Source organism: Chrysochloris asiatica, unplaced genomic scaffold (genome assembly GCF_000296735.1).
Source record: "Chrysochloris asiatica unplaced genomic scaffold, ChrAsi1.0 scaffold00219, whole genome shotgun sequence".
NCBI lineage: Eukaryota > Metazoa > Chordata > Mammalia > Afrosoricida > Chrysochloridae > Chrysochloris > Chrysochloris asiatica.
Window position 1 is genome coordinate 2,271,336 of NW_006408737.1, and position 12,592 is coordinate 2,283,927.

General features: G+C 37.0%; 1 protein-coding gene across 1 annotated transcript in view; it reads left to right on the top strand.

Moving 5' to 3' along the window:
• Positions 1 to 12,592, top strand: part of IPO7 (importin 7) — a 67,416-nt gene that overhangs the window by 29,441 nt on the left and 25,383 nt on the right. Inside the window, exons 5-6 of the mRNA XM_006872995.1 lie at positions 8,533 to 8,689; positions 11,376 to 11,465. Coding sequence (XP_006873057.1) covers positions 8,533 to 8,689; positions 11,376 to 11,465 — 247 coding nt within the window. The remainder of the gene's footprint in view (positions 1 to 8,532; positions 8,690 to 11,375; positions 11,466 to 12,592) is intronic.

The following is a 12,592-nucleotide window of genomic DNA, read 5'->3' on the forward strand; positions in this document are numbered from 1 at the left end:
TCAGTGTCAACATTGTTACCCTTCAGCCCACTGCTGCTGCCACTGTGCCAGTTCATTACATTGGGGGTCTTCCTCTTTTTTCCTGTCCCTCTACTCTACAAAGCATGCTATCCTCCCGGAACTGGTCTCTCCTGATAATATGTCAAGTGTGAGAGACTCTGGTATGGCCATCCTGGCTTGTAAGGAACATTCTGGCTGTACTTCTCCCAACAAAGATTTGTTTGCTCTTTTGGTGGTCTGTGATACTTCTAACAGTCTCATCTAGCATCGTAACTCAAACGCATCATTTCGAACAGGGTCTTAAGTGTTCTGGAATACTCATTCTCTGTAATTTAGTCAATGAAGCACAAGTACTCATCTTTTGGTATTCTCTTCTTTTTCAGCCAAGATTCATCTGACAGCAGTCATGTTCCACGTCCAAGTCTAAAAATCCAACTTGAACCTCTGGCAGTTCCCTCTCAATGTACTGTTGCCACTTTTGAATTATCTTTAGCATAATATTACTTGGGTATTATATTAATGATATTGTCCCTTGATTTCCACATTTCGTTAGATCTCCTCTCTTTGGAATGGGCACAAATATGGATCTCTTCCAATCAGTTGGCCAGGTAGCTGTTTCCACATTTCTTGGCATAGATGAGTGAGTGCCTCAAGTACTGCCTCAGTTTGTTGAAAATTTTCAATTTGTATTCCATCAATTTCCGGAACCTTGCTTATTGGCACTGCCTTCATGCACCTTGGACTTCTTCCTTCGGTATCATTGGCTCTTGATCATATGCTATCTTTTGAAACGGTTGAACATCAACCATTTCTTTTTGTACAGTAACTCTGTATTCCTTCCATCTTCTTTTGATGCTTTATGCATCATTTTATGCTTTATGCATCGAGTCAAGGCTTGAATTTTTTTCTTCACTTCCCTCAATTTGAGACATGCTGAGTGTGTTCTTCACTTTGGTTTATAACTCCATGTCTTTGCATATTTCTTTATAATATTTGACTTTGACTTCTTGAGCTGTCCTTTGAAATTTTCAGTTCAGCTCTTTTATCTCATTTCTTCTATTTGCTTTGACATCTCTGCCTCAGAGTAAGTTTTAGAGTCTTTTATGACTCAGTTTAAGGAGCTCTGGTAGCGTAGTGGTTACGAATCGGGCTGTGAACCTTAAGGCCAGCAGTTCGAAACTACCAGTTTGCTCTGTGGGAGAAAGATGAGGCGTTCTGCTCCCATAAAGATTTACAGCCTCGGAAACCCTGTACAGGGTCACTATGGGTCGGAATCGACTCGACGGCACTTAAAAACAGCAACATGACTCAGTTTGGACTTTGCCATCTTCCTTGTCTTTAATGACCTTTTGCTTCCTGTATGATGTTATTGATGTTATCCCATAACTCTTCTGGTCTTCAGTCATTAATGTCTAATTCATCAAATCTGCTCTTGAGATGATCTCTAAATTCAGGTAAGGTATGTTCAGGATCATATTTTATTTTTTTGTGGGCTTGATTTAATTTTCATCACCTTTAGTCTGAATTTGCATATGAGCAATTGATGGTCTGTTTCACATTCTGCCCTAGTCTTGTTTTGGCTGATGATGGAGTTAAAAAGTTGTCTTCCAAGAATGGATTCAGTTCCAAGTTAGATGGATGTCTTAGGGCCATAGTTTGCAGTCTTGGCATGTCTTTCAGTCTCTGTCAGAACATTAAATCTGATGTTTTTGTGAATTTGATTTTTATTCTACATTTTTTACCTTCTCTGTCCATAAAACCTCTGTTGTTGTGATCCACTTAATTAATGGTCAGTAGTGGTAGGAGTCCTGGTGTGGCACTGTGGGTTAATGAGCCATACTGCAAAGCTGTGAGAACTGCAGGTCAGCAATTCAAGCTCACCAGCTGCTGGGTTGCTGTGGATTGGAACCGATTTGATGGCACTTAACAACAACAAGTGGTAGTTGGGAATCACTTAATGCTCCTCTCAGGATTGTGTAAGCTGTGGTTCATAGGTTCTTATTTTTTGCACTAATTGTTCCCTTAAGTCTTGGTTTTCTTCACTTGCCTTTATTTCAGAAAGGAAGAGGCCAAAGGTTATATATTAGATGGCCACTCACAAGCTTTTAAGACCCCAACACTACTCACCAAAGGACATCTCGCCAGATTGTGTCATATGCATATCTCAGGTTGTTAATGAGCCTATTGAACAAGTGTGGTTAAAGGACACAATCCTGACACATCATTCCTGGTTTAAAATCACATAGTATCCTCTTCCACCTCTTTTCTGTCAGTTTGCCGTACTATGGTCGTTTATGTGTTGCTGTGATGCTGGAAGCTATGCCACCAGTATTTTAAATACTAGCAAGGTCACCCATGCTAGACAGGTTTGTTTCCAGAATAAGACTAGAAAGAAGAGAGGCAGACCACTTCCGAAAGATTAGCCATTGGAAACCATTTGAACAGTCATGGAACATTGTCTGATATACTGATGAAAGACGAACCCGCAGATTGGATGCTACTGGGGAAGAGCTGCTTCCTCGATGTAGAATTGACCTTAGTGACGTGAGTGGAACAAAACTTTCATGAACATTTGCTGAGAAGGCACAACTCAAAATGAGAAGAAACAGCTGCAAACATCCATTAATAATTAGAATGTGGAATATATGACCAACCATTTATTGAATGATGCAGAAAGCTTCAAAAGAAGATGAACGTACAAAATCACTTTACCAAAAGTAATTAATTGGTCTGTAATCACCCATTTCAAAATGTAGCATATGATCAAGAACCAATTGAAGAAAGAAGTTGAGGCTACACTGAAGGAATTGGTGGAAATCAAGATTTCAAGAATAGATAGAATATAAATGCAAATGTTTCAACAAGCTGATGCGGAGTTGGAGCCACTTGTCTATGCCAGTGAATTTGGAAGACAGCTACCAATGCAAGCTGATTGGAGGAAAGCCATGTTTGTGTCTTTTCCAAAGAAAGGTGTCCCAAGAGAATCAGAAATCAAGCAATAGCATTAATATATGCAAGAAAAATTGTGCTGAAGATAATCTCAAAAATAGTTGTAGGAGTACATTTACAAGGGGCTGCCAAAAAATTAAATTTTATTCAGAAGAGGACGTGGAAGGAGGGATATTAGAGCGATCATGGTTGAAAACAGAGAATACCAGAAAGATGTTTACTTGTGCTTTATTGATTATGCAAAGGCATTTGACTGTGTGAAACATAGCAAATTTTGGATCCTGTTGTGCAGAATGAGATTTCCAGACTACTTAATTGGGTTAATGAGGAACCTGTATATATAGACCAAGAGGCAGGTATTAGAACAAGGAGATACTGAACTTTTTTGAATCAGGAAAGGTGTGTGTTACGGTTGTATCCTTTCAACAGATTTAATTTCTATGCAGAGCAAATAATGGAAGAAGTTGGATTATATGAAAAAGAATGTGGCGTTAGGATTGGAGGAAAGTTCATTAACCACCTGCAATATGCAGATAACATAACCTTGCTAACTGGAAGTGAAAAGGCTTGAAATACTGATAAAGATAAAAGACTTCATTATGGATTGTACCTCAATGTTAAAAAAAAAAAAATCTCTACAACTGGACTGATAATATCATGATAAACAGAAAAAAATTGAAATTGGCTTGCTTCATTTTATTTGAATTTACAACCAATGTTCATGGTAGCAACAGTCAAGAAATGAAATGATGTACTGCAGTAGGCAGATCTATTGGAAGGAGTAAAGCCAGAATGTTCCTTAGAAACAAAGATGGCGACTTTGCTGTGTGTACTTTGGACATGTTTTAAGGAGGGACTAGTTCCTAGGAAAGAACATCATTGTTGGCAAAGGGTCAGTGGAAAAAGAGGACCCCCATCAACAAGGTGGATTGACACAGTGTCAGTAACAACAGGTTCAAGCATAACAACGGTTGTGAGGATGGCACAGGACCAGGCAGTGTTTTGTTCTGTTGTACATAGGGTCGTTAGAGGTTGGAACTGACTTGACACCACCTAACAAGTATCCCCTTTTTCTCTTTGAATGCTAAGTTCCTCATGAGTACAATTAAGTGTTCTGAAATTTCTGTTCCACACAATGGTGTACATAGTTTATTGTGATCCACACAGTTGAATGCCTTTGCATAGTCAATAAAACACAAGTAAACATCACTCTGGTGTTTTCTGCTTTCAGCCAAGATCCATCTGACAGCAGTAATTATAACCCTTATTCCATGTTCTCTTCAGAATTCGGCTTGAATTTCTGGCTCCTCCCTGTTGTTATGCTACAGCAATCATCTTGACATTACCTTCAACAAAATTTTACTTGTGTATGATGAGGCTTTCTGCTCCCGTAAAGATGTACAGCCTTGGAAACCCTGTTCAGGGTCGCTATGGGTTGGAACTGACTTTTTGGCACTTAACAACAACAACAACATTATACTGTTTGATAAATTCCATATTCTGTTGGGTCAGCTTTGTTTGAAATGGGCACAGATAATGGATCTCTTTCAGTCAGTTGGTCAGCACTATATCAGTTTGTTGAAACATTCCAGTTGATTTTTTTTTTTTTTAAGCTTTTAAAATCATTGTTACTAATACTCCTCATCTAGAAAGACTTACATGCTTAACAAACTCCATGTCACAATTATAAATACACTAAGATCTATATGCTGCGTTTGTAAGACAAACCATTATAATTCTCATTTTCCATAATTCCTATAATTTGTAGATCTATATCATGCAGATTCATTGTTTAAAAAAAAACAATTTAAAAATTCACAGGATGATTATCAGTCATTCTGTTACAACTAGGAAGAAAGACTGGCACTCTTCCAAAACTAAAAAAAAGGAGCTCTGGGGGGATAAGGATAAAGGAATATCAGTGTATCAGGGAATTGGACTCACTGTGAATTATAAAGTAGCCATAGAAACTGTCATTATTTTAAACCTTTATGATAAACCATCTACTAGTTGCCATCAAACAGCATAATTTTTGCTTATATTTGAGACTTACATAAAAATCAGTCTAAGTCAAACCAGATTCTTTGATTCTACTTTATATGTCTCCAGGCCCACAGTACCCTCATCACTGGTCAGACTATCTATCCTTTAATAGATTTCACTTTGAATACTTTTTTTAAATTGTGAATCCAGGTGATACCCTATCAATTCCTGAAGCCTTGTTTATTCCTAATCCCTTTAGTACAACTTGGATATCTTGCTTCAATACATCAGTTCTTGATCATAAACTACCTCCTGAGATGGTTGAACTTCAACCAGTTTTTAGTACTGTAACTGTTTTTCTTCCATTTGATACTACTGCCAATGGTCATTACTTGGCTCCCAGTGTACCTACTTGATGTCCACCTCCAGTGGAACTACCAGCTCCCTTTTTTCCCTCCCTATTTACCTTCTCTGTATCTCCCTCCACCCCTTGGGCTTTAAAGCCTTGTACCTCCATCCTCCCTACCACTGCTAGTACTCCAGACAGCTTGGCAACTGACACCTGACTGAGGTAGGCATGATTTTATGGGGCACCCTGGCTGAGTGAGGCAGTGCCGTCATGGGACAACCCCTCTCTGTGGTTCCCATGCTATCCATATAATTCTTAAGCAGTGCAGTGGGACAGGCAGCTGCAGGTTGTGCAGGGATCTGGAGTGCTAAGACAGATCACATCTACATACAGTACTAACCAAAGTTTATCTGTTATATTGTGTTTTTCAATCAGGATTTCTGATATTCAAACCTTATGGAATGACCAGCATATATATGGTTAGACATTGCCTGAACAGATGTTATCTGGCACATACTTGTAAAAATCTTGGTTGACAGATTTTTCTTTCAAGGTGTATAGATGAGATGCTTTAAAAATGTTCAGGATTGTTTGTTTTTATATTGCCTTCTGTTATGGAACTCCAGTCTCATAAACAAACCTTTTTCCTCTAGATAATGTTCCACATGTTTTTGATTTTTTTTTTTTTCCCCAATACAAATTGGTGCCAGAGTTGTCATATTTTGTTGATTTTGTCTTCTGTGGTTTCAATTCTGCTTCTATATGCTATCATATTGTCTATTTTTAAAGTTTTTTGTTCTTTTGAATTTCTAGTTGCTGTGTTTGTATTGTTTCTAATTAATCTTCTAAATACCTTATCAGGTAGCTCATTACCATTTCTTTCTACAGAAAGTTTGCTGGTTCTTGATTTTGTTCCGTTTCTGGAGCCATCTTGTACTGCTCTTTGTGTGGTTTGATGTTTTGTTCTGAAGTATTATGTAGCGTCTAATTTTATTATTTATTATATGTTTGCTGTCTCCTGAATTTCTGGTTTGTTCTATCTGGGTAGGCAGGGTGTATTTGCTATTTTGATTACTATGCTGATTGCACTATCACTCTCACCACCTTTCTCCAGGAAGAAGGGGCAATGGCCTCTTGTTTGCTTGTCTTGTGGGTATAGAGACTGCTCTCGCTGGTCACTAGATTGGGTACTGTGTATGAATATTGCTAGTTGCTGGATGGTTGGGGTAAAAGGGCCTAAGTTGTTGTGTGCATAATTGGGTGATACAGAATTTTTCATTGGTGGTATCAGATAGGCTGCACTGTATGTGAGTGGTTGAAGTGGGCACAAGTCTTTGGATATTCGCAGGAGGCTGTGCCACTGGTATGTAGGTGTCCAGTGTGAGTGACAGAAGGGGTGGGTGGTACTTCCTGTCTGTGGACCCCAGCTAATGGGTAGTGGAATGGAATGGGTAAGGGGACCACAGGTCTTCTCACTTCAAACACTGGGGGTGGGTTGGAACATAGTTGTGAGATTAGTGAACGTCCAGTTTTTCAGCTTTGCCTTTGATGCTCAGGATTCCAAAGTTGTTATCTATAACTAATTCACTTTTTTTCTCAGGTCTTTGTTTTAAGAAGGACATTATGAGGCATCTGACTACTCTGCTATTATGGACTGCCTCTCTAACTTATAAATTTGAGTAGTTAATTTAAAAATATAAGCCAACAGACTTTTCAACAGTATTGACTGTTCAAGAATTAAAGTCCTAAGGGTTTTATAAGCAGAAATCTCTCAGTGAAGTCACCTTATTTTACATCTATAATCTGGACAAAAATTAATCCAAAATTTTTCAGATTTTAGAAAAATGGTAATGAGGTCAGCATAATACTTGATAAGTAATACTCCCACTGAAATTTCTAACAGCACCAATAGTCAAACCCATTGTTATACCTGCTATAATAAAGTATGAATATCAATAACTTGTTGAGGTCAAGCTCATTCCCACAGGAATTATAGAAGAGCTTCTGGTTTACAGTGCTTTTAGAAAAAGAATATTTTCTGCTTGGTGTTTTGTATTATTTTAAATGAGGGTAAGTTTTAAAGGATTGTTACTAGGGTTCCAGTTCATATATACATAGGTTTATTCCAAGCAAAATGTGTTTAAAACACGTCACTGTGATTGGTGGATAGCTGCAGACAAGTTCTCTCAGTGATATAAAGGGACTTCAAAGAGTTCATGGAAAAATTAAATAGAAAGGTAATGGAAATACTTCCTTGAAACCCCGTGCAACTCTTCTCTTAATTTCAGTAGGGTGCTTTAAAAGAAGATTCAGTCAAAATACTGCTTTCTAAAGGGATCTTCTGCATCAGTTAAATACAAGGCCAAAAGGTTATGACAACTATTTAGGGGAACTCAAAAGAGTGGTAGTTTTGATAGATTTTCTTAAAGGGCATAGAATGATCACAGGGCTTATTAGGAAAAATTTTTAAGAAAATGGGAAAAGTCACTAGTAAGAAAAGTCCAGGGACGTTGTCTCAAGGAATTCTCTTCCAACATGACAGTATACCTACTTGTTTTTCAAGGGTAGCAAGGGCTATCCTCTAAGAAAATGTTGGGAAACCTTACCCCATCCATCTTATGGCCCTGATCTTGCCCCTTGAGGAACACAGTTTGATTCCCTAGAGGATGCCCAAACTGTTGTATAAATCGAAGAATACAGAATTCTTTTGGGGAAGGGATTATAAGATATGAAAACACTGCCTTCAGAAGTGTATAGACCTAGATATGAACCAACAACTTCATATTTTGATACTTTTTAATTATTAACGGTTTCTGTGATTTTGTAGCAATACTTTTTTTCCCCCACTTGTAAATTAATAAAGGATGGCAATACATAATAAAACGCCACATCATTGTATATCCTCAGTTTTGCCAATATTCACAAGTAGAGAGGGTCTATATGTTTAATATTAGGAAGTCATTTCATTTCTTTGTGCCTCAGAGTTCTCAATCAGAAATATGAGGATGTTCTTGAAGATTATTGAGCTCATAATAAATACTCAGTAAATATTAGATAACATTCTATTATTACTTTATCAAGTTGCATTAGTTTGTTGATTTATTCCATAGGATGTTTTTTTTTTTTCTAGGAATCTAAAGTTTGGTTAGGAAGTATTTGCTTAATATTTTTGTGAACAAACATGGGCAATTAAAAAGTCCTTATATAAAACTGTGTTGTAAATTCTTAATAGTTCGTATTCCTGCCCAAAGGTACAAGAAACCAGAGGAACGGAGTCCATTGGTAGCAGCAATGCAGCATTTCTTGCCAGTTCTAAAGGATCGGTTTATCCAGCTTCTTCCTGATCAGTCTGATCAGTCTGTCCTCATACAAAAACAAATATTCAAGATCTTCTATGCTCTTGTTCAGGTAATTTTTCATAAGTGTATATGTATGTATATATTAAACTAATAATTTCTAGGTGTGACACACTAGAAAATGGATGCGCTGGACTGCAAGGCTGGCAGTTCAAGCTCACCAGCTGCTCCTCAGAAACCCTGTATAGGGTTGCTATTATTAGTCAGAACTGACTTGGCAGCACTTAAGTGCAACAACTTACTGGATTATTTGCTAAGAATATAGAAATTACAAAATATAAAAGTCTCGAGCATAACTTTTCAAAATAATTTTAATAAACTTTTTTTATCCTTGTCTGACAGAGTTTTTATCAGGATTTAAAATCTGATTCTTTTTTGTTGTATAGCTGTATAAGGATTGAGCTCATCTACCATGACCTTGGAGTCCTAGTGTGTGGGCACTGTAAGATTAAAAATTGGACTACTAACCATGAGCTTGGCAGTTCAAGCCTACTAGCTCCTTGGAAACAGTACAGGGTTGCTATGAACAACTACAATACCATGACCTTTGCTTCAAGCCATACCACTCACTACTTACTTAACTTTTGTTTGTTTTTTAAATTTTGTTTTGTAGAGTGGTTTCAGATTTATAGCAAAGCAATATAGAAAGTACAGCTTTCCCATATGCCTCACCCCCTCTGCATCTATTTCTCTTGTTTTCATCTTGCATTCTTGTGGTATATGTGTTAATGAACTGATTGATAGTCATGTCATATAATAACTGAAGCCCATCATTTATACTATGGCTCAGTGTTTGTTTTGTACAGTCCAATGGGTTTTGACATGGAACCTGTGGCACAAAGGTTTAGTGGGCAGCTGCCCTTCCAGAAGAAATAGCTGATGATTATGCCTATGTAGTCCTGTGGGGGCAGTTATCTGCACAACAGGGTCACCATGACAGCACACAAGAACAACATTGGTTCTAACAATTGCATCAGCATTCTCCTTATTTCCATTCCATTTGTTCTGTTTCTATTACTCTAGCTTCCCTTCCACCCCTTATCTTCTTATTTTAACTTTTGAGTAACTGTAATATAATGACTCATTTAAAGGGTACAATACTCACCTGTGTAATTTGTCTTTTTTATGCACTCTGTTTGACTGAAAGGTTACCTGAGGAAATAGCTTCAATTCCAAGTTCAAAGTGTATCTTCGGGTGATAATCTTGTGAGTTCCTCTAGTCTCCTTTGGTCCAGTTGTTGTTGTTAAGTGCCGTCGAGTCGGTTCCGACCCATAGCGACCCTGTACAGGGTTTCCGAGGGTATAAATCTTTACGGGAGTAGAAAGCCTCATCTTTCTCCCGCGGAGCGGCTGGTAGTTTCGAATCGCTAACCTTAAGGTTCGCAGCCCGATTCGTAACCACTACGCTACCAGTAGGTCTGGCCTTTTTTAGGAATTTGTTTTGGTTCTACATTTCTCTCCCATTTTATATGAGACTTTCTATTGTCTGTTGGTTGTTAGTAGTAGCCAGGTACCGTCTAGTTTCTCTGGTTTCAAGATAGAGGAGGCTGTGATTCATGTGGACTATTAATGCCGTGGACTGGTTTCTTCTTTGACCGTTTGTTTTCCTTCCATCTGTTTTAATCTAAATGGGAAGAGACCAATAGTTGTAACTTTTACATGGCTGCTCCCAAGCTTTTAAGAATTCAAACACTCATTTCTTTTTATCAATGAATCTTTATTTTTAAAATCTCATTTAAATTATAACTTTACCTGTACCTATAAGATAGCTTGCTTAGTTGGATTTTGTTTTTCTTGCCAGATTTTTAAAGACACTCTAATGGAGGTTTTGTAATCTGTGGCGGGTGTATGTCCATCCTTGGTGTATGTTTGTATTAGGTGTCTCTGTGTGTGTGATGTGTTGTGTACATCTTTTTCTTTTGGTGTGTGTTTGTATGTCTTGTATCTGTCGATTTTATCATGTCAGTTTACGTGGGGGTTCAAATGAGTGTGATCAGGCTCTGACACTCTGTGTCAAGACACTTGTGGACAGGCAGATCTGGGAACTTCATTGAGTATGCCTGTCCTTGAGACATTCTAATGTGAGCTTTGACCATCTTAATGCTAAGAGCATTTTATTGATATACCAGATGAATCTTTTGTAATGTGTTTGTGTTCCTTTGAAACTAGCATACCATTATAACAAAATAAAGCCCTGCCTCAGTTGTAAAAATAGATGTTTTAAAAAAAAAAAAAAAAAATCCTAAATAGGATATAGTTTATCAGCTGGTTAAGAAGTAAGATTTATCCCAGGAATGTAAGAATGGATCAGTGGAGGCTTTATGTGATTAACTCATATCACATTAAGAGTAAAACCTGTATCAGTGCTGGAGAAATAATTTGATAAAAATTTAACAACCATGCCTTCTCTCTAAAACTCATAGAACATTGGAATAAAAACTTTAACTTGATAAATCAATGTTTTCATTGAAAAACTATAAAACATATCATACGTTATGCTGAAAGTAAAAATAAGTCTTTATAAAGTTGGGACCAAGGTTAAGTGTCCACTATCATTGCCACTGTGCACCACTATAGATATCTATCCAAATCAGAGAGAGAAATTTGCTATCTTATAAAAACAAGGTAATGTGGATTGGTTGAAACTCTTTTGTAGGTATCGTGAAGATTATAAGGAAGTGGTTTTTTGTTGGCTTTTTTTTTTTTTTGTAAAATACTGATTTCTGATTTCAATTTAGTATACACTGCCCCTGGAGCTGATAAACCAACAGAACCTGACAGAATGGATTGAAATTTTAAAGACCGTTGTGAACAGGGATGTACCTAATGTAAGTTTCTGTGTATTCTCTTATATTGCTAAATGTTTATAATAATCTACTGAGGACTATAGTTGATATTTCCTGTAATGTTCTTTAGACAGTTTTATTATTAATGGTGACTAGTATTTGAGATAACTACTTGCCAAATTAGGATGTGTAGAACATTGTATATGAGCTATGTTTTGCCAGTTGACTATGATGTCTACCATGTCTATGGTCCTGAGCCCCCAGGCCCAGCAACTGTTATGAGTATTCTTACATGAATTTTTTGTGTGTGAACATTTATTTTCGTTTTCCTTTAATAAATGCCAAAGAATGGAATTGGGTCATAGGGTAGTTATATGTGTGTAACTTTAAAGATAACTTTCAGAAGGATTTTGCCTAAGTGTATATATCAGTGTTATCACAGAAGTGTATACAATTTATCTACTTTCTTGTTAACTCCCGCATTTGGGCTTGAAAATATGATACAGACATCTTGGGTCAATAATAATGATAAAACTTACAGTGTAGTAGTCTGTTAATGGCTGTTTATAGTGTAGCTGTTCCTTTATTAATGAATGTTTATATTCATGGCTTTTTTTTTTTTTTGCTATTACAAATAGTATTGTAGCAAATAATTCTGATATTTTTTCTGGCATTTATACTTATCTATCTGAATGTGGTTTCTAATGCCTATTGCATTATGAATTATACTGATTTTAATTAAACTATGATAACCATGGTCTTGAATTTATATTATGTGGATATTAGCTGAAAGAATGTATAAATTTGACTTACAGTGTTTGGATTTAAGTCTTTTGTAAGAATTTTTAAAGCATATCTTTTTATAACCAAGTAATGAAAGAATGCTAGTAGCATAGTGGATTACAAGCTGCACTGCTTTAACTGTAAAGTCAACGGTTCAAATCTATCAGCCGTTCTAAAGAAGAAAGATAGGGGTTTTCTGCTCTCATAAAGATTTACAGCCTTGGAAACCCTATACAGGGTCGTTAGGAGTCAGAATGGACTGGGTACAAAACCACCTCCACCAGTAAAGAAATGAAGGATCAGTACTTTCCCATATCTGGCCTTTTATGATGAAAGGCCAACATTAGAGGAGTATTCACTTCCTTGTGAAGCTGTTTTCTCATGTT